Genomic DNA, 26534 nt, shown 5'->3' with positions numbered 1-26534 from the left:
CTCTTTCTGTCATTTTACAGCTGCGGGAGATGGAAGAAAAATACCAAAATTCTGAGTCTTGTGTTCAGAACTTGATGGCTGCCTCAGATGAGGAGGATAGAGAAGAGCTGTCTGCTGTCCAGGAGCTGCAAGACCAGCTGTTGGCATATTTGGAGAACCAGACTACTGTGAAAGGACTGACAGAACATGTGCAATGGTAAGGGAACAATACAGAGGAATGATGTGTGTGTTGCTTGCAGGGGCTGAGCAGAAACCACAGAATAGATTCTCTGATTGTAAAGGGCACTTTTCAGTTCTGTTACTTCATGCTGGGACTGATGCTTGTACTGGTGCATTTTCTTCAATAAGACCTCTATTTATTTTAAAGCCTTGAAATTCAAAATACCAAGTTGGAAGCCACTGTCCAGCAACAAAACGACAGGATTGAAGCCCTGCAGAGAGACCTGCAAGCCTCTGCCTCAGTAAGCTGCTCATAAATTTCTCTCTTGGAGACTCCTGAGCCTGGTTACCTATTTCCATGGGGAAATTGTATTGTGGACGACTTCTGAAGAGCTGAGGGAAGCTCAGTGCCTTCATTCTCCTGAATGCAAGCTTCTCAGAAACCAGCTGAGGACCTGGCATTCATAGCAAGTGGCCTTTGAGTGGCAGTTCTATTCTTCTTGAATAGAAGCAGTGAAGTTTTCTCTGTTTTGCCCTGCAGCATTGAGCTGCTTGGCTGGAAAAAGAGATGTGAGAGTTCATTGGGGTTTTTTGGCTACCTACTGGTGGCCAGCAGCGTTTCTTAATTTAATTCACTCTGAAGACAGGTGTAATTCTGCAACCGAAGAAGTAAAAACCCATAATATGCTCAGCAAAAACTTCAGGCTTGTGGAGCACCATTTCCGTAGGACTCAGTGCCACACCTGCAGCAGAAGGTTGCCAGTGCAGTTCTAGAGCAATCTATATCCAAAGCTTCGCTGTCAGTTACTGTCAGAGCCTTGAGGCTGACTTGGAGAAGGGCAGGCTGTACTTGCATAAGGAGTTGGCTAGAGTTTGAGCAGAGTTAGGGAAAGCCTGTGCCTTTAGAATCAAGCTGTGCATGCCTCTCTCTTCCAATCCATCTTGAAAAAGAGCAAAACAGTACTCCAAGGGGAAGGAGAGAGACCTAGGAAGTGGTGGTTACATAGGGCTTTGATGTGCCTTTGTCCCTCCTGCCTCCTCCTCTAACCATGGAGAGGTAGAGCTGCCTCTCCTCATGGTTTCCACACTCCTCACTCAGGCGTTGGGATGTGATGGTGTTCACTGGGGTTCTTGGATGAGGGAAGAGATGAGGATCTGACTCTTTGTTTCAGAAGGCTTAATTTATTATTTTATGATATATATTACATTGAAACTATACTAAAAGGATAGAATAAAGGATTTTATCAGAAGGCTAGCTAAGAATAGAATAGCAAAAAATGATAACAAATGTTTGTGGCTCAGCTGTCTATCCAAGCCAGCTGGGCTGTGATTGGCTATTAATTACACACATCCAACATGGGCCAATCAAAGATTCACCTATTGCATTCCAAAGCAGCAGATAATCAATGTTTACATTTTTTTCCTGAGGCCTCTCAGCTTCTCAGGAGGAAAAATCCTAAGGAAAGGATTTTTCATTAAAGATATCTGCGACAGTGGGATTCCTCTCTCTGCTCTACATTCGAGGTCTTCCTTGTTTAAGAACACTCTCCAAGCACCCTGGCATGATTCCCAACTCCAGAGCAGGCCTATGGCTTAGTTCACCTGGAGCCTTTGCTGAAATGGTGCTCACCAGGATAGAACTGCTGCCAGCCCTCCCGGCCCTACCACACAGAGGCAGAGCTGCCATTCCTCAGGAATCTGCTGCTTCCCACTCAGTGGGAGCTGGGCACCTCTCTCAGTGCTGCATTTGAGGTCTCTGCCACTTCAGAAAACTCCCTGTGCTCCCATGGCACAATGCTGTGCTCCAGAGCAGGTCCTGTGGAGCAGTTTTCATCTGACACTTGCAAGACTCCTTCCTTCTTTATGACTAAAAACATTTCAGTTTATGCTTTCCTGCAGTAGCAAATAAAGTGAATACAAAGAGCATCAGCAGCACCGGTCCCCAGAAGGGTCAGAGCAGCAGTGTCAGTGCTTAGAGCTGTGCTCTGGGAAATCTGTGGAGGGATGGGAGAGGCCGCTGTAGAAGATTAGGAAGTAACACAGCTTGTGTTCATTTACTAGTAGAAGCTTTGAAGGTACTTGAGATGATTACAGTTCTTCGAGCAGTGGGCATGGGCAGATATCTGCAGCATGTGAGTCCTTGGGCAGCAGCTGACTGCCCTGTATAAAAGCTCACTGAAGACTGTGGACTCTTTCTGTCATTTTACAGCTGCGGGAGATGGAAGAAAAATACCAAAATTCTGAGTCTTGTGTTCAGAACCTCATGGCTACCTCAGATGAGAAAGAAAGAGAAACAACAGCTTCTGTCCAGGAGCTGCAGGACCAGTTGTCAGCATATTTGGAGACTGTGAAACAACTTGAAGAACACGTGCAACGGTAAGAGAACAACACAGTGGGACATAGTGTCTGGTGCTTGCAGAAGTTGGGTGGAAACCACAGAATAGAGCCCTTGTTGCATCAGAGGAAATCATTATGGTTTTGAATGATGTACTTGATTTTCAATATTTTACTCTGTTCTTTTCGAATTGGTGCTCTGGCAGATTTTTATAGTAAGAATTATATTTCATTTTAAGCCTTGGATTTGAAAATACCAGTTTGGAAACCACTGTCCAGCAACAAAGCCACAAAATTGAAGCCCTGCAGAGAGACCTGCAAACCGCTACCTCTGTAAGCTGCTCATACATTTCCCTACTGATGAATCCTGTGGCTAGTTACTTATTTCTATAGGGAAATTTTGTAGTGTGGTTTTCCCAGAGAGCCAAGGGGAGCTCAGTTCCTGCATTCTGCTGAATAGAGGCTCCTCAGAAAGCAGCTGAGGTCCTATCTGTCTTTCATAGCAAGTGGCCTTTGAGTGTTCTCTATGCCCTGTCCTACAGAGATCGTGCCCTTTCATTAGGAGATTTGAACAGTAGTACTAGTTTGGGCTTCATCCTGAGTGAAAAGACTTAGGGTATTAGCCCCAGGGTTCTGCCTTAACTGCTGACGGTAGTGAGAAGGCACAGCTGCCTCTGTGAGCCAGGCTGGGCCCTTGATGAAGATGAAGAGCTTGGATTCCATTGAATTCCATGAACTTGGGTACATGCAACTGACAGGTGGGGAGAGTTCTCTTTTTTTTTGTGGTGGTTGAAGGTGCACTCTCTTTCAGGCACAGGCAGCCTCCCAGGAGTTGATAAAACAAAGCAGAGCCAATTATGACTCACTGACCAACCAGCTAAAAGACAGAATTAGAGATCTTGAATGTGAATTGGATAGGATAAAAGATACTGAACAAGAGAGTACTTTTCAAAAACAATGTATACAGGCAGAAGTGAAAAAGTACAAGAAGCTGTATCTGAAGGAAGTGAATATTAGCAAATGGCAAGCAATGGAACTGGAAAGGCAAGTCCATATTTTTTGTAGTGGTAATAAAAGTGGCTCTTGTTTCCTCCTGAATCTTCCTTCCAAATCACTCTTCTCCACCTGCTTAGCGTCCTGTGTGGAAGCACGAGATGGCATAATTCTGGTGAAAGACCTTGCTCTTCATCAGCCTTCTCTTCATTTCTCTTTAGTGTTCCAACAGCAACACCACAGTAGCAACATTATGCCATGAATAGGATACTTTTCAAGTTGATGATTTTTTAACTGACAGCTTTTTTTGCCAGTTTCTATAATCTCTTCATCCTGTGGACCACACAAAAGATTAATTTGATGTCCATTACTCTTTGAATATGAATAGGCAGAACAGAATTGGATTCTGTGAAGGAAATATAGGAATTATCTTTTTTGGCTTCTGTTTAAGCAGTGGCTCTGAGCTTTGAGCTTTCCTTGGGAAGGGGGTCAGCCCAGAGTTGTTGCAGAGGTGATGTACCTTCCAGAAGAAGCTCTGTAAACACATGCCTTTCACGGAAGGCTTTGAAGCCCTCATGCTGAGCACTCCTAAGCGTTGGTGATGCTGCTCCTTGCACCGAGTGTGACGTCCTAGAAACAGGCCCTCCAAACAAGCTCAGGTCAAATGATGTACTGCTTTGGAGGCTCTTCATCTCAGAAGTCAAATAATAGTTGAGGACCCGGAGAGTAACTTTGGGCCAGTGTTGCTACTGAAGGTGACTGTTTGTGTGCTTGCAAATGTTTCAGAGCCAATGAGAGACTTGAGGAAGCCAATGCGAAGCTCCTCCGGGAGCACCATAAAAGCAAATCGTTAATCACAAGCAGCATTGTCAGCGGAGGTCTGGCTGCAACTCCAGTTCTGTATTCAACTGCACTGGGACATCCTGGCAACAATTTGGGACTGGACAGAAGTCTTATTTTAGGGGGAAGCTTCCTAAGCCAATATGAGATGATCTTATCATCAAGAAAGAGGTTTGCAGCCTCTATGGCCAAGGTAAGCATTCTGAAATACCACTCTCGATTCTTGCTTAAGAGCAACCATATGCAAGGTTCTCCCTTTTAGCCTGAAGTTAGAATCCATTTATTGGTCCATGCCATATTGTATAATAGACCAAAGCAACTGCTAATCCCCAGAACAGTGCGCAGCTGTATGTTGTAAGGCTGAAGATTTTTGGTCATCAGGGTTGTAAAAATTTTAAACTCATAAACCTCTCTGAGTCATAAATAGGAAGTACTGTTAGTGGTCTGTGTACCAGAATTTGAAAGATGGGCCCTTAGGCAGAGAATGTCTCTGTAGCAAGTATTGCAAGAAGATTTTGCGACTCAAGGCCACTTGTTATATTTGCAAACTGTCAAGCTTCCATCCTAACAGATGTGCCAAAGGCTGCTGCAAATGAATATGGGTGTCTTGATGTAGAAAAGAATAGTGAACTCTGCTAGCTGCAACCAGTGTGAATTGATGGATTTATGAAACCAGTTTCCCTACAAAATGTGAGAAATAGAATGTCAGCTCCGTACGCACTCTCTCAACTTTTGTTCCTTTTCTGGTTTTATTTTCCTGCTTTCTTGTATTTTAGTGGTTTTTCTATTGTGAGCTTTTTTCCTTGCCTCATGTACATGTAGGCCATGTGTCTCACTGAAGACCTTTGAACTTAAGGCTATTTATCTTTCTTCTTCAGACTGTTAATCAAAAATCTCTCTCTTCTTTGCAGCCAGATATATGACAAGGTTTGTAGCCTGAACTGTTTAACCTTGGGTGCTATTGCAAATGTTTTATCTATTTATGCTGCTGGGTTTGATTCAAACTTACTGATGCATTCACATTGGTCTAAAGCTGGAGACACTTTGAACTTGCTGGTTACTAAAATAAATAAGAGGCAAAAAATACCTTTTTCTTCTCTTGATTAATCTGCACATGTAGCAGAGGGTCCTGTGGACCTCTTCTGGTCATTGTGAAGGCTTCATAAACCGGGGAAAGTGCTTTCTTCCAACAGCTCAACTACTATGGCTTTGCTTAGGATTAGGCCTGTTTAGGTCATCTTTTGGTCTAGGCCTGAGATTTCCTGCTTCCTTCCACTACCCATGTCTAATTTCATGTTCTAGGGGGATCCCTCTTCCCCAGGATTTTATTGTCCATGCTTGAAAAATACGTGCAGCTTGGAGGCAGTTGGATTTTTGGTAGCACTGAGAAGAGTTAGGCTCCATCTCTGTTACTCCAGCCCCGGTAGTTAATACACACAGACAGGGTCACCTGAGCTTTGTCTATTCCATGAAAGAAACAGTCACAGCTCTCTCAGCCTTTCCACATAGCTCACGTGGCCTTCAGCATCTTCTTGGCCATCACAGGGCATCATCTCTATTTTGGATGATATTTTTAGGTTTTATCATATTGTCCATGGGGTGTAAGAATGTTTTAGAAGTTTTAGCAGTTACATTTGGGTCATATTATGTCTTAACTGTACATTTGATGCATAATTCTAGGCACAACAGGAACTGGATGAAAAAATCACTAAGGAGCTGAAAGAAGGTAATGTGTCATTCCATTTAGAGGGTTATTAAGGAAAAAGGTGTTTATTTCTAAGTCTTGACTTTTTTCAAGCCATTATTTCAACTTCTGCTATGCACAGAGATTTTTTTTCTGCAAGCTATCCAGTTTAGACTTGAATGTGAAAAACTCCTGCTTCCCAAAATACTGCATCGATTTTTATGCACTTGCCTAGGAAAAAACAAGCAAAAAGAAAATTTATCCACTGCTCCACTCAGAAACACTGAGCTTAGGATGAAGTTGCTACTCTCTAATCTCCAGTAAAAACATCAAAGAAGCCCCCAGATTTTTATAGATCTTTGTAGACTGCAGCCATCCCTTTCTTCCCTGTACATGGATTGCATTCAGTACTAAACCATACCCTACATCTTCTCTGCTCTTAGATCTTGATTTTTTTTTTTTTTGCTATGATTCATGGCTTGTCTTTGTAGCTTAGGTGTTGCAGTCTTGTTTTGAATAATTAAGAAGAACTTGATCAGGGATAAAAGACAACATTTCTTTAGGAAGAGATGGTTCAGTAGTGTTTAGGCAAACATGAGTTCAATGCTTGCAACATGGAGCCTAAAACACACTCTGTAACTTGAGGCCAGGCATCCAAAGAGGAAATCCACTTGCTTCATGATGGCTGGTCCTCCAGAGTCGCTGCTTTGCAGGGACTGCAGCTGTGCAGTTGCAGTGTTGCAATCAAGCACAGCTCTGAACGTTTAAGGAAAGCAAAGACTTCAGGTTGAAGAGCTCTGCAGGGGCTCCATTAAGCAGCCCTGTTAAAGGCCACTGGAGTCGTGTGGAGTCCCACAAGATGTTCAGGGTGTAGCCTCTGGAATGTCTGTCAGTAGCTTTAGAAATGCTGTTGACCGATAAGCACATGTGCACAAAATGTGTTTCTTCCTTTGTGCCCAGCTCTTCCCTTATTAGGTGTCCTTGGAAATTTTAAAGTCTTGTTCAGATTTGCAGACTATCAAGTAATGTCAAATCTTCTTACAGTGCCTTATTTCTCCATGTCTGCTGTAGAAGTAACATGAGGAATCTTGTCTCTTTTCCCCTCAGCCACTGCTGAACTTGAAACTGGATTTGCTGGATCTTCCAAAAACCTTTATGTGGACCAGAATCCCCTTTCCAGAGCAATAGAGGAGTACCATGATGTTTTAACCAAAAATTACATGATTAAATGAATTAATTACCTAATTAAATGAAATGGTGTGGAAAGGCTCTGAAGACTTTATGCTTTTATAGAACATCTATGGTTTTCCTTCTCCCCAGTTCAGATGTGAAAACTTGTTCATTGCAGACTGAACATAAATTTTATTAAATGGATGTCAAGCACAGTGCACCCATCTGTTGGGTTGTTTTTTTTTTAACAAAAGTTAAACCAAAGTTTCCCTTTATTCTTTCTCATCCTTTCGCTTAATGTGTTTGGAATGTTTCCAGTGTTATTTTCATGCTTAAAGACATGTTTGAGACCTGGAAGTCAAGAAGAAAAACCATTCCCAGGTCTTGCTGGGAAGTAGAAATCTATGGAAGTCCACCTCACCACTCCTCATATCCTCAAATTCATGAAGGCAGGCATTAGAATTCTGAGACATCACTCTCCACACATACACCAAAGTACACTTGGCAAAATGTGCATTAAAATAATGTTCCACCTCCTCTCCAGGTGATCCCTGTGAAAGTTACATTTATTAGCGAATGTATGGGTTATAAATCCCAAATGCCCTTTGGAGGCTAACAATTTTAATTAAACAGTACATTGCATGAGTTCTTCACATAATTGAGAATGAGACTTCTGCTCAGAGGAGGAGAGGAGCAACAGTATTGTAAACTTTAAGTAAAGGCACATGATGTAAGAAGCAGCAGTAAACTCAGTGATGCCATGTAAGCTGATGAAATCTGGCTATTTAGCAGTTTGATCACTGCATGTGTGTTTTGATTTAGCACTGATTTCTTTTTGTTTGATGCTGGCTTGATTTTAAACACCAAGTATGCATAATTATTTCAGAAAGTCTGTCTTTCAAGAAATTGAAACTAACTTGAACTTGAAAAAAAGCCTAATAATCAGTATGTGAGGGTCACAGAAAAATCATTTACCAGCTGAAGCTTTCAGGGGACTTTTCTGGGAACAATCATGGTTCTCTCCCTCAGTGTCTGTTGAAAACCATGTCTAAGCCTATTCTAAACTCAAATTTATCAGTATCTAAAACACAGCTGGCACAAACTGTAAGGACAACAAAACATTTCATCAAACAACAAATGAATAATGTCATCATTAACTTTCTGCCTACTCTCTTATTAGTTGTTCACTGCTGGAAGGATGAAGGCTCCCATACCTCTCCATCAAAACGTTTCTCACACGGTCTCTGTATTCAAGCACAGCTCTGGGCTGGGCTGATATTTGCACTGCAGCCTCAGAATAATTGATGTTTTAAGTTTCACTGTAGGATGCACCAAACCCAAACATAGGTCTAATCCTACAAAGCATTTCAGCTCAAATTATTTCATTGCCATTACTGGAATCACTGATAGACTCTCCATTGAAGAGGAATGTACAGCCTTAATGCATTTGTATTCTGAACATTCAGCACTTTTCAGAATGAGTAGGACTGGAAATTAAGATTAGTTCTGTCATCATTGCTGCCATGAATAAAACTTTCTACTTGACTGTCTGGCATTGTTCTGCCTAATTTAGCCCAGGGGTATCCCAAATATCTTCTACCTGGGTAAGTGGTCTGTGACTATGCTCTCAGAACCTGATATTTTCTGGCTATCCCAGAGCAGATGGCCCAGGACTGCACTCTTAGGACCCAACAGCACTGCTCAACAATGGCAAAAACACCTCTACATCATCATCATCATCACTGTGTTCAGAACAAATCCAAAACACAGCCCCATACCAGTCACTGTGAAGAAAATTAACTCTACCACAGCCCCACCAGCACAATAACACACTGTTTTGTTTGTTGCTGAGCAGTGCTTACCAGAAGTCAGGGAGTTTTCAATGCCCCATGTCTCAACCAGTGGGGAGGTGCACAAAAAGCTGGGAGGAGCAAGCTAGGACAGCTTACCCAAACTGTCCCAAGGCATATTCCACACCATAGAAGCTGGGTCAAGTTAGACAGGATGGGCATCAATCAGTGGGTGGTGAGTAACTGTATTGTGGATCACTTGTTTCTTATGGGTTTAATTTTTCCTTTTTTAGAAATTACAATTCTTACCTTTTTATTTGTATCAATTATTAAACCGTTCTTATCTGAACTCACAAGTCAGGGGTTTTTTGTTACTTTTTCTAATTCTCTTCCCCATCCCACTGGGTTAGGGGGATGGTGGTGTGTATGCAGGGGATAGTGATCATGCAGCTGTGTGGTACCTCAGTTTGGGTCTAGGGTTAAGCCACAGCATTTAGGAATTGGAATAAGTTCTCAATGCATTGCAGTCCTACTGTCAGCAGACATTTCTCTCTTTCTTGTGGTTTATAATTTCCAAGTAGTTTAATAAAAAGAAGGAAGACAAAGGTCTTACTTTGCATTTTTCTCAACTAAAAGGAACCAAACCTAACAAATCCAATTGCGACCTACCTGACTCCACAATAACACAGAGTTCATTCCTTGATAACTGTATACTGGTAGCCCAGAAAGTGTGAGCCAGTGGATTTGTGTGGTTCTGAATACTCTAATAATCCTCTTCTGAATCATAGTATCACAGAAGATTTTGGGTTGGAAGGGATCTGCAAGGATGGATCATCAAGTACAACTTTTAAGTGAATGGCCCATAAAAGGATTGAAGTCATAACCTTGGTGGTGTTAGCACTATTGTCTGACCAACTGAGCCAATCTCATACAGTAACTCTTTTACTGTATTTAAGAGAAAATAAATTTTCTTTTTCATCACTCAGAAAGCCAAAAAAAAAAAATCCCTTCCACATTCTGAATGGAAAGCTAGCTGCTAATCCTACCATATGCTTGGGATATGGTGTATAAGGCTGGACTGGGAGCAAGTAAACTGTCCCCACTGGACTCACAACTATCCAATGACTCTGGAAGGCTCCAGAAGTGGCACACCAGAAGCATCCCCACAGCTGCAGCTCTGCCCTTAGAGCAAAAGCTGCTGAAGTCACTGGCTGCAGGATGTTCTAACTACCCCATCCCCTTCAAAGCCTCAGAGTCAGCATTACTGAGACATGCAATCCTCCCAGGCAGCTTTTCTAAGCTGTACCACTCTTCTATAAATACAGCAGTTGCAAAGCAGGTGTACTAAACCAGATTCTTAGCAGCATATTGTTATCAGCCCAAGTCCTTACTGACACTTTTCCTTCCTGGTAGACAAAATACACCAGGTGGTCTAATAGGGGAATTAGCCATATTGGCAAAGGGGAATTTCAGACTCAGCTGTACAAAGACTGTGAGCTAAATTACCCAGCTACAGTGAAACATGTTGAAGGAAAGGTGTACCTATAGCAGACTAATCCAAATACCAGTGCTTATGCAACACTTAAGTCACACTTAAGCCCTATTTGGAAATCTCCCTGTGGTACACAAGTCTTGTAATGAAACAAGAATTCAGGAACAGGAATGAAACATTTCATGCAGACAGGAAAAGAAACAGCCGCTATTAGATGACACTGAGAAAACTACAGATAAGCACATAGAACACTGAACAGAATAGGAAATACCAAAATTAAAAAAAAAAAAAAAACAAACCTAAATCCAAAAAAGAACTATAAAAATGAAATTTAAAATAGAAATGGATCAAAACTAAAAACATGTATTTTGGTATCTTCAACAGCACTCTGAGCCAACACAAGTAAAGAAGTCATATTGATAAAACAGCTGACAGTTGCTTTAGTGACAGAGACTAGTTATTTCTTTTGCATCTTTCCTGGCTAGTAAGGAATGAACAGCTCCTGTTGTACCCATATGACTCTATGACCCCATCTGCATCCCCTTATCTTCAAAAGCATGAAACTAAATTTTAGCCCATTCAGCTATCAAAGTCACCAACTGAAACTGACTTTGTAATCACAGGGTTTTTTATTAATACCATTCTGAAATACTTGACATAGAATTAGGGTTTCCTGGTCTTAGCTGGGGGGTAACCTGTAAAAACAAAACTATCTGTGGCTGAGCATGTGTCCACTTGAAAACTTGAGATTCAGTACTTCCTCCTGAAGAGCAGAGAGATGACTCATGTTTATCCCATGTTGCCATCTTGTAAATAAAAACTTGTTTTTCTTCTAAGATGGCTGGAAGAAAACACATATATCCAGTTAGAAAATGCATTTTGCTCCCCATTTTTCCATTAAATGGTCAGACTGACTATAGAGACACTCTCAAAATGGTTACTAATAGTTATTTCCTAATACTCATAGAAATTTAGGTTTTGCAGCTTGAATCTACTTAGTTGAGGTTTCAGCAAAAGAGTATTTCTACATCTTTTTTAAATTATTGTTATTGTTTTGGCTCTTCTTTCTAGAGTCAGGTCTGAAAAAACAGAACACTGCTAATACACTGAGAATCAACTAATGAAAGTGTCTGTACATCAGTCACCGCATTAGAAGAGAATATTGCCAGAAGCAAACATTTGATAAAGCTGTGAAGATTCATTCTGGAAAGGAAAATAAAGATTTTAGTGTATGTACCATTCTTAGTGATGAAGGAAAATAAGCTATTTCTAAGGGTTGAATCACCTCCCTACAAAGTGGTACTATATTCCTGTCCAGTTGCCAATAAATATTTTTACTGCTTATCATAGTGAAATGCATTTCTCTGTTTGAATTAGGTTTTGTTTGCCATCTGTTTTTTAGAAATTCATATGCAAAAGGCAGTTTCTAAAGATAGGAAGAATTGTTTTGGCAAGGTGTTCCATTAGCCAAATACCCTAGGGTATACTGTACCATGGCATCATCCCCAAATTATATGGTATCTGAACTACCCAGTGGCATCACTGTAGCAGTACAATATTAATAATTATTTCATAAATAAATATTTGCTTTCTTTACTGCAATTTCATACAGGCTGTCTGCATGCATGTTTGTATACCTCTGTGTCGGTGCCAACGTAGCCCCACTTATCAGAAAGTAACTTTCTGAGCCTGTCATGGATGTTAGGGAAGTTATCAGAAAGTAACTTTCTGAGCCTGTCATGGATGTTAGGGAAGCTTCCCAGTCTGACCATTCCCAAAGCTCTGACGGTCACAGCGCCCAAGGCCCCGCACGGCTCCAGCGCGGTGAGGGCGCCTCGCCGGACACATCTCCCCGCAGCCCGACTCTCACACGGTCACACCGGCTTTCCTTACCGTTCGACCCCGCTTTCCCACAGCAGAGTCCCAGATATCTCGTTCCATAAAGCAATTTATTCCTGTGCAGTAACACAGGAACAGTTCGAGCTGGTGCCTCTGAGGAGAGCACCTACATAAAGAACCTCCAGGCTTCTACAGCCTCAGTCGTCCCCTGAGCCAGTCCTGCCGGGGTCTTCGGCTCTTGTCCCACTCTCAGTGTTCAATGACTTGGCTGGCGCTCTTCATCTCCTTTGCTACCCAAAAAGTCGGCAATTCCAGGCTCCTGCTGGGTCTCCCCGCGTCTGTTCACATGACTAGCGTCACCCATCTTCGCGCCCTTGGATATCCCGAAGGTTGGCAGCTCACGGTCTCTTATCTCGGGCTCCCACCCAAAGCTTAACCTGCTTAATCTCAGTCAGCAGTTTGCGATCTCAGCTACCTGGACCAGACGTATTCCCCAGCATCTGGCACGTAAATAGATGATGTCTGAATCTCAGCTCCATCCCCTTTCTTCTTGTATTAATCCTTGCTGTCTGTTCTCCTCACCCATTCACCCAAGCCTGATAACGGCACTGAGCGCCCTGGGACATTAACTCCGTCCGAGCTATTCCCTCCCTAACGCCCCGCCTCCCGCGGCCGCGCCTGCGCGGGCCCGGCCGCGCCTGCGCGGAGCTCGCGGTGCGCGGGTGGTGGGACGGGGCTGCCGGGGGCGGTGGGCGCGGGCTCTGCCCGGGGGTCCCGCGGGTCCCGCCCCGCCCGGGGGTCGCTCCGCGGGAGCCGCATCGAGTCGAGCTCGGTGCTGGGAGCTCCCCTTCCCTGCCCCTGCTTGAGGCACGATACAGCCCGCCCGTGCTTCCCGCCGTCGCTCTCCTTAGACGGGACTGTGCCTGCGTTCCTGCTGCAGGATGAAGAGGATCTTCGGGTTCGGGAGGAAGAGGAAGGGGCAGCCGCCGGCCGGCAGCGCCTCCCTTCCCTCCCCCGGCGGTGCCTACGAGCTTCGGCAGAAGGACCTGGGCAAGCTACACCGCGCGGCCGCCAGCGGCGACCTGGCCCAGGTGCGGCAGGGACTGAAGAAATACGGCATCGACGGGCGGGACAAGGCGGAGCGGTAAGGGCGGGAGCCGCGGGTCTCGGTAGCTCCGGGTCTCGGCAGCCCCGGGGGCAGCTGTAGGAGCCCCGGGAGCTCCCCGGCGCAGGAGCGGAGCGGCAGCGGCGCTGTGAGGAGTGGGAGTGCGAGCGCCGCAGCCCTTGGTTGGCTGTGGGAATCAGGCTGGGGCTACCAAAAACCCCTTGAATTCGGCCTTACCAGTTTTTGACCCGGCTTCTTCAGTGCCCTCATTCCCGGACTCCTGTGTCCTTGCCCAGGGGCGCGGGGGTGGAAGCGAGCTCTTAGCCTGGCAAACAAGAGTTCTAAGAGGAGTCTTGTGGCCATTCTATAGCCAGGCTTTGAAGTCTGAGTGTAATCGCTTCCATCTCTGTGCACCTCTGAGGGCTCAGCCTGCAGGTTCAGTAGCTGAGCCCGAAGGATGTACTGTCTCAGCTGGAAGCAACTTAAAGAAAGGTGGATGCTGCAGTTAGGAAGGATTTATAACGCAAAATAAACATGTTGTTTATTGATGCTGTACGCATAGTAGCCTTTTTTGAGTGTGATATGGCAGCTTAAGCCACACGTGGTTTTAGGTAGCAGTTAGTTTTTTGCTCTGAGGCTTTGGTACAGCTGATCAGTGCCTTGGACTGGAATATCTGGTCAGTGACTTGCAGGAGAAGCTGTTGCTGTCAGGCAGGTGTTGTGTGGGGGTTTGAGTCAAGCACAGCATCACTTCACAGTTCTACCTTCAGGAGAAGCCCTGGGCTGCAGCATAGTTCCTAGTGATCTATCATAAGCAAAAGCGAATCACCTTTTCTGAAAAGACTCAGAGCCAAATCTTTTGTGATGTTCTGAAGAGGGTCTGGTTTTAGCAGAGTAGCTCAGCTTCTAGGCTGGACTTCTGGCAGCAATAATGCTCAACTAGTTTTATTGCCCTAAAAACCCCTACTAGATTTGTAGAAGGAATCACATGCAAAGACTTCCACAGTGATCTACCTACCAATATGCAGGTAGACTGGTTAATTGACATCAGACCTAAGATGATGTGGTTTGAAGGACTGCTTTTCCTTCTGGCAAGGCTTTAAATTGAAGAAGAAAGTTCAGCTTTCCTGTGCTGGTTATATATTGTGGAAACACGGTATTGCCTCCTTGGAGAGGACTTAATCTGTAGTAGGCTTTTTATGACTATGATAGTTAAACATTACAGGAAAGTAAAAAACAACTTTCCTGTAGTCAGGATCAGAGTGTTCTGCTCTCTGGTTTGGTACATGTTGTTAGAGGCACTTTGGTGAAAATATGTTCTTGGTTTTGCTTCAGTAGTAAAAAAGCTAGAGAAAAAGGAAAAGTTCTCGAAGTGAGGGGAAGCTGTAATATTCTTTCAATTCAACCCATCTCTAACATCTCCAGTACACTTCTGGCCCATGAATGGTCAAAGAAAAACTTAGAAGTTGATTTTCCAGCTCAGATTCCCTGGCTTTGGTCTCTGTTGCTATGCCACATGTGTAGTCCCACACTACAGAGGACAATACCCAGTGCCTGGGCACAGGAATCTCTGCAGATTATATTCTACACTGAAGGAAATGTCCCCTTACTAAGCAGATGCTGTGGAAGGTATTTGCTAGCAACTCCCAAGCATTTGGTGTGCAGCTATTGTGCAGCTAATGGAGTGGGTTCTTAAGTTTGAGATTTGCAAAGTCAAACTTGTGGTCATGTCTGTTTATCAAAAAAACCTGAAATTATCCCTGTCTGTGCTAATTCAATTTATTTAATTTTTAGGACGGCTCTGCATCTTGCTTGTGCAAATGGCCACGTGGATGTAGTTACATTTCTAGTAGAAAACAAGTGCAAGCTAAATCTTTTTGACAATGATAACAGATCACCACTGATGAAGGTACGTAGACTATGGTATGTTCTTGCAAGTGAGACTTACTGATTTTGAACTAAATGATGTATTTTTCAGTATTCTTTATGTGAACTTTTGTAAAATCACGCATATTGTGATTGTTGTGGAATGGGCATATATTAGCGATCTTTGAAGGTGCTCTTAATTCCCTGTATTGGGAAGATGGAGGAATTGCTGCAAAGTGAAACTGTAAATGCTGGAAGTTTTTTGTGTTTTGTTTCCAGGCAGTACAATGCCAGCAAGAAAAATGTGTGGCTATTCTGCTAGAACATGGTGCTGACCCCAATCTGGCAGATGCTGATGGCAACACTGCCCTTCACCTGGCTGTTCTGTCTGGCAATACTGCTGTAGCAGGGCTCTTACTTCAGCATGATGCCAATATTGATGCCCAAAATAAGGTAAATTTTATATTTGTTAGTGAAGTGCTTTCCAAAAGTTGCATTCACAATAAAGTTTTGTTTGGTTGGGGTTTTTTTGTTTCTTTGGTTTTTTAACTTTGATTTTTAACTTTATCTGCCCTTTCAGGAGGGATGTACCCCTCTTATTCTTGCTATCTCCGAACATCATGGAGAAATAATGGAGTTTCTCCTTAAAAAAGGAGCTGACGTGAATGCTCGAGATCAGTGTGAAAGGTGAGGGACTGTCAAATCTTTACATGGGTCTCTTTAATATTCTTCAGCTTGGCTTGAAAGAGACCACAATGGGAGTGAGGTTTGAAAAAATACAGAACAAGGAGCCCCACAGAAGCAGTTCCTTCTGTGTGACTTGTGAAGGATTGTTGTACTTCAGCGATTGCTGTTGTATCTCATTCGATGCTTTCCACATTGAGGATTGCAAAATGTTACTCTGTGTGATGGCCTTTCTGGCTGTAAGGAAGCCTGCCACTGGCTCAGTGGCATTCCCTCACATTGAAAAGCCATCTCCTGCATAGCAGTAGAATTTCTAAGTATTGTCTGTGTGAAAGCTTTGTTTTAAGATTAAACATTTAATTGTTTTGAGACCTCTCCCATTTTATTCTTTATCTTAATGAAAAATGCTTTTTCTTTTGTTCATTTTAAAGTAAACTTTTTTGAGGGCAAACAAACAAAAATATTTATGGTGACTGTAAATCAATCTATTTCATATCATATTTCTTGGATCCTTCAGAACCCCACTTATGACTGCTGCTTCTGGTGGAGAGCTTAATGTGATAAAGGTTCTTCTTCGGTATGGTGCTGATGTTTCCCATAAAGACACTAATGGATGGACAGCTGAGGATTATGCTGTTATTCATGGATATTCTAGGTAAATTTTAAACTGTATCATTAGAGTAAGTTGTCAGTTATCAGTGTGGATTTTGATAATTTTTGATAACAGCACCAAGGTTTAATAGTGTGCTGAGACTTGTGTTGAAGGTGCTCTCAGTGATGTCTTCATAGAATCATTTAAATTCGAAAAGGCCTCAAAGAATCAACACTGCCAAGCCCACCACTAAACCACATCCCTAAGTGCCAATCTACAACATCTTTCAAATACCTCCACAGCTGGTGACTCAGCAGCTTCACTGGTCAGTCTGTTATAATGCCTGATAACCCTTTCCCTGAAGTAATTTTTCCTAATATCCAGTTTAACCTTCCCCAGCACAATTTGTGGTCATGTCCTCCTGTCTTCTAATATGTATCATTCCAGTGTCTAGTGTGAACTTGGAAGTTGAGGAAAATTTTTACCCAGAGTTCTCTGTTCGATTTCAAGTTTTATTACCAAGCTCACATTTGCTCAATATAAACTCTAAAATATATCTGTATCCCACGGTTTTCCAGAGGTGAAACTTGACAGGTACCAAGCAGGAGTTAATACTTTTGTAGGTTTGAATATGACTGTAGAGTGAACATCACTGTAGTGAATATTGAAGTGTGTAATAGTCATGCAGTTAATGCATATGAGTATATAAGTCTAAATGGCTATGGATAGGATAAGAATAGGTTGGATAAGTACTGGCTGTTAACTCTTCTATTAAATGGTATGTTCTGGTACGGGATTATTTTTTACTTAATGCATTTCCTCTCTTTTCTGTACAGTCTTAGCAAACAACTGGCAGAATATGCAGACTGGGAAAACACAGGAGAAGCTTCTGCAGGTGTACGAGGCATCCCAGCACTTGGCACTCCACACAGGGTAGCAGCTGCTGGCTTCACCTTGGGTGCACCTGCTGTGGACAGAGGAGGTAAGACCCTTCACCAGAGAGTAGCTCACGAGGAGAATCAGTGTGGCTTTTTTAGTGGGTTTGTGTTCTTAGTGCTTACTGTGTTCACCATTGGCTTTAGTGGAGGCATCAGATGGAGTAGCACTAGCTTTGTCAGTGTGCTTATTTGATGGTAGTTGGAAGTGCTGCTTGTCAGGCTGTGAAAGCATTTGGTTTGCACTCTGTATTCACTTCTTAGGGTTGTAACTTTCTGGCTGTCAGACTGTCCACCTATTTGGGTTTTTCTTAACAGAGAGAGGAGGATAGGGAAGGAACTAGGCAAAAGTGTTTACATTTCAAGTGTATACTTTTACCTAGAGATGGCAACTCAGATTGTGAAAATCCAGTTACAAAAGCAGTGGTTCTACCTGAGTAGTTGTTCCTCTTTCTGTACTTGGGAAGCAACAGAGAAATGAGCAGAAAGGTATGTGTCTTGTTGATTTTCATGGAGTTTGTGTCTTCATTTTAATGTTAATAGTTCCATCTGCACTAAGGTCCTTTTTGCTTGGCCTATTTCTCAAAATCAGTTATAGCTGTTTCCATGTAGGTGCTGTAGAGACACACTCAGCAAATATTATATTGGAAAAGTAACTTTGTTGGCAATAACATTGCAGTGTCTGTGAATGCTGCATTGGCTAGAGCATAGTTTGATTTACAATAAAAATAATGCTTTTCTTCCACTTTCAGTAATTTTTATGAATTTTTTAAAGAAAATAGTTATTACCTTGTGATCCAGAAAAAATAAATTACCTTGTGATCAAAAAATTAACTCCTTCAGTGAGTTTTAAAAATTCAGTCAACGGTTATGAGCTCAGAGTCCTAGAGGAATCTTAGAAAATGAATGCCTTAGTATAAATGAAATAGTTTGTCTTGTTCCTTACATTTTAAGCCCTACAAGTGGGAGATTTTATTCTTTCTGAATTTTTAAGGGTGTTACTTTGGTACTGTGTGGCAAATGGACAGAAGACCCTGCTCAAACACAATTCATTATTCCTTTAAATACACTTCCTTACTCCATTTTTAAATATGTCTAGAAAAAAGAGCAAAAAATGGGATATTCTTCCTCACTGAACTTTCCTAGATACAGGAATTTAATTTAGAGTCAGGCTTTGTTGCTTTCACTTAGGAACACTTGATTTGACCTAGTCAGAGATTTGGAAAGTTTCTTGATAGATTGCAGAGATTTTTTTCTTCTTTAAAGATTTTGATACAGGTGGTTTGTTGCTTTTGCCCAAACAGTGCACACTGTTACTGTCTCTTAGATATTAGTAACATAAAGAAAATACTTACCTGCATTAATTCTGCAGTCTTTAACTTGGCCACAAAAAGTACAGGTCCTGTACCGTGGGAGTCCTTCTGATATGCTGCAGTAACAGACTTTGAAGCCTCTGTTAGAGGAGAACTTGGAATGATCTCAGGAGAACAGAGAAACCTATTTTGGGATTATTTTTGTTTCTGTTGCTCTTCTATATAGTTTTTCTGGGATCTTCAGTGTTGTGTTTGTTCTTTTTGCTGATTTTGCACTTGTTCAATATTTTTCAATATACTCTCCTCTAATGAGTAATTCAGCCTACTTCAAAAGTTGGCTTTTGTTTATATGAATACTTACTGTGTGATGTGTTGTTCCTTTCGTGTTCCTGGGTCCCTATGGAAACTGTTGGGTTTCCATCATAGAGCTCTTTGAAAAGAATTCAGTGATTTCTGTCTCCCAAGTTCAGTAAAAGCTGTCCTGTATTATCCCTTCAGAAAGCTGAGAAGTGTAGAAGAGATGAGACACCATCATGCAGTCCTTTCTTAACTCTTTAAATGTATCTTGTTTTGATACAAGTACATTCCTTCCCTGTGGTAAAATCGATAGAAGCAGGTCTCCCTTCTGTTCTGACACAAATGTTGCATCATGAAGGAATTTGGTGTCAGTTAACTGCAATAACAGAATGAATTCTTGCATTTTACTAGGTGGGATGAGTAGAGCAGATGCATAGTGATTTATGCATCTTCTGTTCCACAACACACAGACATGTACACAAATACATATGTGTGATACACCAGTCAATGCACCCATTTCAGTCCAGTTGTGGCCTGCTCTATAGCCCTGGGGGAACATGCTGCTCTGTTGTCATGTCTGAGTGGTTCAGCATGGTCAAATGAATGTAAGCAGGACTCTTCAAACTGAGGTGGAAGTGGCCTATGTTTGTATCAGGCACCAACTGACACAACTTTTAACATGAGCTGGTTTAAGGCAACAAGTTACTGGCTTTCTTTTTCAGCAAGGGATATAAACATGCTAAAACTGTAACTTAAGATGAGTGTGTGTAAATAACATAATGTCTCAAAGTTGCATGGTCTGAGTACAGGGAGCCAAGATTCCCTTGAAACTTCTGGATAGTCTCCAAAGTTTGGTTCTTGACACATAAGGATTTTTGAGATGCTTAGAATAAGGACTTTTGTCCTTATTGCTGTATGTGTAAGGCACTCTGCAACCACAAAGGAATGGAATTAGCATCTCTGCTAGACAAGTAGTCGAGTTGAGGGAAATACAAAGTTGTCAGGAGAGTATACTTCTGAAAATATGTTTCAGTGTTTCAAAATACTGAAATATGGATGTTTTACATGGAGCAAGTACATTAAGTTACTGTTTGATGCTGTTCCTTGAGAGCAGAGTTCTTTAGACTCTGATTGGGTTGTTTCCAGCACTTCTAACTGTAGAACAGGCTGATAGTCACAGTGTGTTCTCCCATTGCTGTAGCTGTTTTGATGTACTGCTTATGTTTTCCAAGTTACTGGAAATTTCAGTTTATTCTGATGTCATTGTTCCATCTGTCCTTTCCATGCCTTTTCCTAAATGGATATAGAAATGCAGCAATCTCCTAACCAGACATCAAGAACAGGAAAATCAAGGAAAGGTATTTTGTGCTGTAGCATTTAGAATATGAAATCTGTTGTACAGTATACAGATATCAACACATCTATGATGTTTATTATCCTGGAGGCTCCTATTTTGATGGTTCTGGTTTTATGAACTACATTTGAGAGCAGGCTTTGTGTGGTTTTTGTTTGTTTGCATGTTTTGCCTTGTTCTTTATTATTGAATTTAGTGTTTGCTTTGTGTCATTCATGATAGTAAATCTTTTTTTCAGTACACCCTTCTTTTACTCTGAAATGGAAATGGGCTTGAATTAAAGTGGAAACAAGCAATCCCCAGAGACTGCTTTTCTAGATCCCATTTCTGCTGTAATCAGAGTTCTGTCTGAGAGGTAGCTCATGAACTTTGTCTCTTGCCTTCTAAGGGACAATGTAACTTGTTCTTGATCCCTGCCTAAAGTCACTATTTACAGAATAACAGAATATTTGGAGTTAGAAGGGACCCACAAAGATCATCAACTCCAGCTCTTAAGTGACTGGCTCTACCCAGCTGAACTAATCTATTCATTGGCAGCAAAATTTCAGAAAACTTACTCAGCTCGTTTGATTACTTGAGTACTAATTGAAAATATAATTGAAGTCACCCATCAGGCATGATAACTCACTGCTCCACTCTGGTGGAGGCATTTTTACTCAGCTTGGGAAATTAGCAGGTAGGTTAGACTGCTGGTACTGATTGAATTAACAGGAACTGTAGTATGCACAAGTAATTAATATTATTTAAATATTGTGTGTTTACAAAAGGAAACAGTAAAAATTAGAGACTGTGTTGGTATTTTTAACTGTTAGCTTGTCCTTGTTTCAGCTTCTAGGTTTTCTCTACGTGACATGCACACTGTATTTCATTGTCCAGAAGCCCAGTGCAGGTCTGGAGATGTACTCATGAACATTTCTACACGTACCCTGTCTAAAAAATAGACAAAATTCCCATGCTCTTTTGTGTTTGCTGCTAGTGGAGGAAATGTCTTCAGGCATATGATATGCCTTTGTTTTCTTTTCCCTTTAATGATTCTGCCTAAAACCTTGGATTGGTTGTTATGATAGTTGACAAGAATTAGTTATCAAGAATTGAGGAATGCTGAAATGGGCACTATTGGAAGTTGTGGAAATTGTTTGTTTTCCCCTTCTGTTTTGGGAATTGAAGAGCCCTTTTATATCATCTGAGCTGTTGATAGTTGAGAAGGTTCCAGGACTCTTGAAGCTGGATTCCTAGAGGTCAGGTTTCTTTAGTGGATCAGTGATATGCTGGAGTGCACTCTCAACAAGTTTGCAAATAGCCCTGGGTTGGGAGGATCAGTGGATGCACTTCAGGGCAATGCTGTAATTGAGAGGCATTTACTCTGACATACTGTGTAAATGAACTCTCAGGCCTTTCTAGCAAAATTCAGCCTGGACAAATGGAAAATCTGCACATGGAAAAGAACAACCCCTTGCTAAAAGCATGCTACCACTGCCTGGCAGGAGAGATGCCTTGCTGAGGAAGCCTGATGGGTCTTGGCAGAGTGAGCTGAGAATGAGCCAGGAGCAGGGTGCCCTGACAACAGTCCTGAGTTGTATTAAGAGCAGCATAGCCAAGAGATTGAGGAAGGTGATTATCCACCTCTACTTGGCGCTCTCAGGATTATGTCCAGTGCTCTAGGTGTAATTTGAGCCTCCAGTTGAAGAGAGATTTGTCTTTCAAAATTGAGCAAGCTCAGTGGAAAGCCATCAGATTCATCAGGGACGGGAGTATTTGCCCTTTGAGGACAGGTTGAAGAAACTGGAATTTTTCAACCTAGAGAAGTGAATTTGCAGGGGACCTAGCAGCAGCTTTTGCTATATGTGAGAAGACAAAAGTCAGGTGCTTCCCAGTGGTACATTGACAGGAGGCAGAGATATAAGAGGCATAAATGGCAACAAAATAGTTTCAAATTGGATGTGGGAACAGTAAAACAGAGAGGATGTACAGTCTCCCTCCTTGGAAGTGTTTAAGACCAGACTGGATAAAGCCCTGAACAACCTTCTCTGACCTCATAACTGAGCCTGCTTTAAGAAGGCTGGCTAAGAGACTTCCTGAGGTTCCTTCTGACCTGATTTATCCTATTATCCTACGTGCAAGTCGTGTTTGTAACACTGATGAAAGCTTGGAGTGTCCTATAGAGTGCCCTGGGTTTGTCACTTGTGTCTGCTGAATTCCCTTTTTGCTGCAGTGTACAGAAGTGTTGGTGATTCTTCTACTTGAGCTTTAGTGTTTGATTTTCATTACCTTTGCAAAACAATCTGTATCTGGGTAGAGCAGCTGATAGTGTAATGTTAGCATAATGTTAGACATAATGCTGCATAAAATAATAAATCTCTGCATGTGGTGTGTACGTGTGTGTAAGATGAGGACTTTGGAAGTCTTAATGTCTTCCTAAACCACCACCATTTTGTTAATTGTTTACTAATGCAGGATATTAATGTTATGCTTTTTTTTTTGTTTTTTTAAGTTTAGGGATATTTCTATGCTTTTTAAACTTCTAGGTATAAGACTCCAAAAGAGATATAGCTCTGGTCTTTTTATTTCCTTTTTTATTTTTTTTAAATTCAGTGTTGTTTGAGATGCAGTTTTGTTTTGGAAATGCAGTCATTTATACCACCTTGTACTGAGTTTACTACCCAAAGCATCGTTCTATTATGATGTGCAAAGTTGTCCATGTAAAATATTTAATTTGTAAATGGTTAATTTTTAGCATGCTAAATTTAATTTCAACATGTTGATTAATGTTTGAACAGCAATAGATGACTTCTCCCAAGGAGACTCAATAAGGTGAGACTTTAAAAATAATAACACTTACCTGAGGAATGACTTGAGAGACACGGTACTCATTTTGCTTTGCTTTTAAAGAAGCTCTGAGAAAGAGGGGAGCGATGACAGTTGGCATACCTCTGAGGAAGAGGAACTTGATTTTACCCCCAAGGTATGGTGCATTTACAGGAAAAATATCCTGTAAATAAAAAAATAAGGGGTTTGAAGGCAAATTCTTTGGAACTGAAAGAAACTGCAGCTCTAGCCAATATTATTTTCTCTTTAAAGTAATCTCTGGCCTGCCAGCCTTCCTTCTGCTGTAAGTTTTTCCTAAAGGACCTGTAGCTGTGACAGAGTGTGCAGTAGATTTGTAATTTGAAGCCAAAAAGAAGTAGGTGACAAGATAACCACATAGTTTTATATTTTTTCTTGTTAATATGAGTCAGATTTGCAGACTTGAAAAATTTGTAAGCTATTATTATAACCTATCCTGTTCTTGTCCGACCATTGTTATTGTTTTCTGTAAATTTGGGGATAGATTCCTAAGTGATAAAGGACATTTATTTATCAAGATCTGTAAAAATCCACATCACCTAGTTCTCCTTTCCTCAGCAGGTTCCTCAAGAGTACTCAATGAGCAGATGAGTTACTCAAATGGGTCATCTATTTTCTTCTATAAGATGGCATTCAGTACTTGCATGTGATCTCACACTGCATGTTTTTCCACTTTTTTTTAATGCTTGGGTAGTACTCTTTTTGTTAGTTACAAGCTCTTATGCCTACTGTTTTTACTAATGATCTGTAGAATTATGAACTTCTGGGTGGTGTCTGGAGCATCATCTATTGCATTGGCATTGTGCTGTGATGCAGAACCTGAGTGTGGTAGTTCAACCCACTCTGTAATGCTGGAGATGCAAGCATGTTTAGTTTTAACTTGATTTTATTTTCTTGCACTGATTTAAATAGAAATGATACATTTTTCTGCCATGATTTTGAAATTTAGGGATATTTTTTAAGTGTACTTGCAGGGACTAAATTTATGCCTTAAGTATGGGGATATTAACAGTTACCTTGTGTACGTGTGCAAGTAAGCATCCTGAAAATGCACTTTTAAATATAATTGAATTTTACTTAAGTATTGCACATGTTAGAAACAGATTTTTAGAACAGTTATGCGCGTAAGCATTTTTGGAAACAATTTGCAGAAGTGTGCCTGCACTTACTTACTGAATTAGATATGAGAGGAGTGTTTGTGTAGTTAGAAATGTAGGATGGAGGCAGCACTATCATAAGGACAGTGATTGTATTTACTGTTCAAGATTTGATGTGAACAAAGGATTTGTTGTTGTTACTGTTAAAAAAAATCTTAAATCTTCATTTACAGAAGCTGCAGAAGCCAAACCTGACACTGTTAATGAATGCATCACAGCAGTTCAGGAAAAATAGTAAGTTAATTTGCAAAAGGTTGGATGATATATTGATACATAACGTGGACTTGCTAAGTAGGTTTTTTTGTTAATTTGGTGTTTTGTTTTTTTTTTAATAGTAAATGAGAAAAGTAGCGTTTTGTAAACATGGCACTGAATAATTCAGAATAAAATAAGTCATTAAAATGAAGATATTAATCACCTCTTAAGCCCCTTTCCTTCATCAAGTTCATCCTCCATCCTGCCCAACCTCTCTATTTCTAGACATTCCCAAATGCTCCTCTCTTGTACATTAATCTGAGAACATCCCTATTACTGTTTACCTAATTCTTTCTGATCACATGCATTTTTCTTTTTGTTTTGTACTTTAAGATGATGGTGGTGGTTCTAGAATTGAAAGTCCTAAGTCACCAAAGAAAAGTCTCAAACAAAGAATCCCATCAGGTGCAAATGTGAACAAAGGGGACAGTGAAGAATTGTTCAATCAAGATATCTCAGCTGCAAGCAACCTGGATGAAGAAGAATTAGAGGAGGAGGAGGAAGAAGAAGAGGATGAAAATGACAATGAAGATGGTGATGAAGATTATGAGGAGGAAGAGGAGGAGGAGGAGGAAGATGATGATGAAGATTTTACTGAAGATGAAAAGGAGGAGGAAGAGTTGCAGGATGAAGAAACTCAGTCTAATGAAATACTGAAAGAGGAGAAAACAGAACCTAAAGGGGAAATTAATCAGAAATTAGAGTATTTGAGTAAAGCCAAGTATAAAGGGGATGCTCGATGTGGAACAGGAAATGTGTGTGATGATGATGAAATAAATAAAGAGCATGATGAAAAACTGGAGGAATCGGTTGATACTCCTGTGTCTTTCATAGCTGGGTCTTGTGAAAGGTTTCAAGAAAATATAACAGCAGTTTCTCCAAAGGTCATGAATAATGAAATATCTTGCAAGTCAGTACCTAAACAAGCTGTCTTTCAAAATCTAAATAATCTGCAAGATATGCAAGAAAGCTGCAACAGAAAAAGCATGATTGAGGAGAAATTTCACAGAAACACTGACTCCTGTTTTCCAAACTCTGAAGGGACAGACTGGAAAAAAGAGATACCTCAGCCTCTCTCAGATAGTTGTGGTGTTAAGGAGAAAAGGCCAAACTTCAGTGAAGGCTCTGAAAGTGACAATAATTCTTGGTTAGCAGAAAAATCCCCGGGACCTGAAAGGGAAAGACCAACGTCTGTCATACTTGAACGCGTGGATGGTGAAGATACTGAAGAAGAGGAATATGATGGAGTAGATGATAAAGTCTGTAAAGCACTGAAAAAAGAAGGTGAAATTTTGCACTTAAATAAGCAAGAAGAAAATTTGAGAGCAGCATTTCGTTCCAGCAGTGAAGTAAGTATATAAGGATGATTCAATCACAAGGGTATTTTGTAAGGGTCAGATAAGTAAGAAACACATTCTAAACCAGATTTCTCTTAACACTTATTTTTCACATATATCCATCTTTTGATCATTCATTTTTGATGTTAGTGCCTTACTTGGAGTCCAAACAGTTTCTTTGCTATGGTATGGTAATACATTATAGTATGGAAAAAGAATAGGCAGTACACTCTGGAATCAATTAGATTTTTCTAAGTTCCATGTTACAGCTTTTATCTGTGAAGTTTTACTACCATTTAGGAAAATTCATGTTATGATAGCTGAAAGTGAGGAAACAAAAAGGATTTTGTATTAGATCGAGAGCAGGAAACTAATGATTTTCCATGGAGCAAAGTAGAGGAAAAAAAGAAATATGCTCTGGAATGTTGGAACTTAAATGAAGCTGGAGTTAGACTGACACGAGGAATTGCTTATGGAGGAGCAGCAAAGATAAT

The 26534-nt window shown here is 41.2% G+C and overlaps 1 protein-coding gene across 8 annotated transcripts in view; it reads left to right on the top strand.

Moving 5' to 3' along the window:
• Positions 1–13046: 13046 nt before the first annotated feature.
• Positions 13047–26534, top strand: part of LOC135442650 (ankyrin repeat domain-containing protein 26-like) — a 47536-nt gene continuing 34048 nt past the window's right edge. For 3 of the 8 annotated variants that reach the window (XM_064702701.1, XM_064702697.1, XM_064702694.1), the window contains exons 1-11: positions 13047–13445; positions 15201–15315; positions 15552–15725; positions 15853–15959; positions 16474–16611; positions 17385–17530; positions 20401–20451; positions 23225–23258; positions 23337–23409; positions 24622–24682; positions 25037–26052. In XM_064702701.1, the coding sequence (XP_064558771.1) occupies positions 13243–13445; positions 15201–15315; positions 15552–15725; positions 15853–15959; positions 16474–16611; positions 17385–17530; positions 20401–20451; positions 23225–23258; positions 23337–23409; positions 24622–24682; positions 25037–26052 (2118 nt within the window). In that variant the 5' untranslated portion in view covers positions 13047–13242. Of the gene's footprint in view, positions 13446–15200; positions 15316–15551; positions 15726–15852; positions 15960–16473; positions 16612–17384; positions 17531–20400; positions 20452–23224; positions 23259–23336; positions 23410–24621; positions 24683–25036; positions 26053–26534 lie in introns of those variants that run through there. The other 5 variants (XM_064702695.1, XM_064702696.1, XM_064702699.1 and 2 more) reach the window with 5 other exon arrangements.

Source organism: Zonotrichia leucophrys, chromosome 1A (genome assembly GCF_028769735.1).
Source record: "Zonotrichia leucophrys gambelii isolate GWCS_2022_RI chromosome 1A, RI_Zleu_2.0, whole genome shotgun sequence".
In the NCBI taxonomy this organism is placed as follows: domain Eukaryota; kingdom Metazoa; phylum Chordata; class Aves; order Passeriformes; family Passerellidae; genus Zonotrichia; species Zonotrichia leucophrys.
The sequence above is the reverse complement of the archived record's forward strand: the minus strand, read 5'-3'. Positions and strand labels throughout refer to the sequence as shown.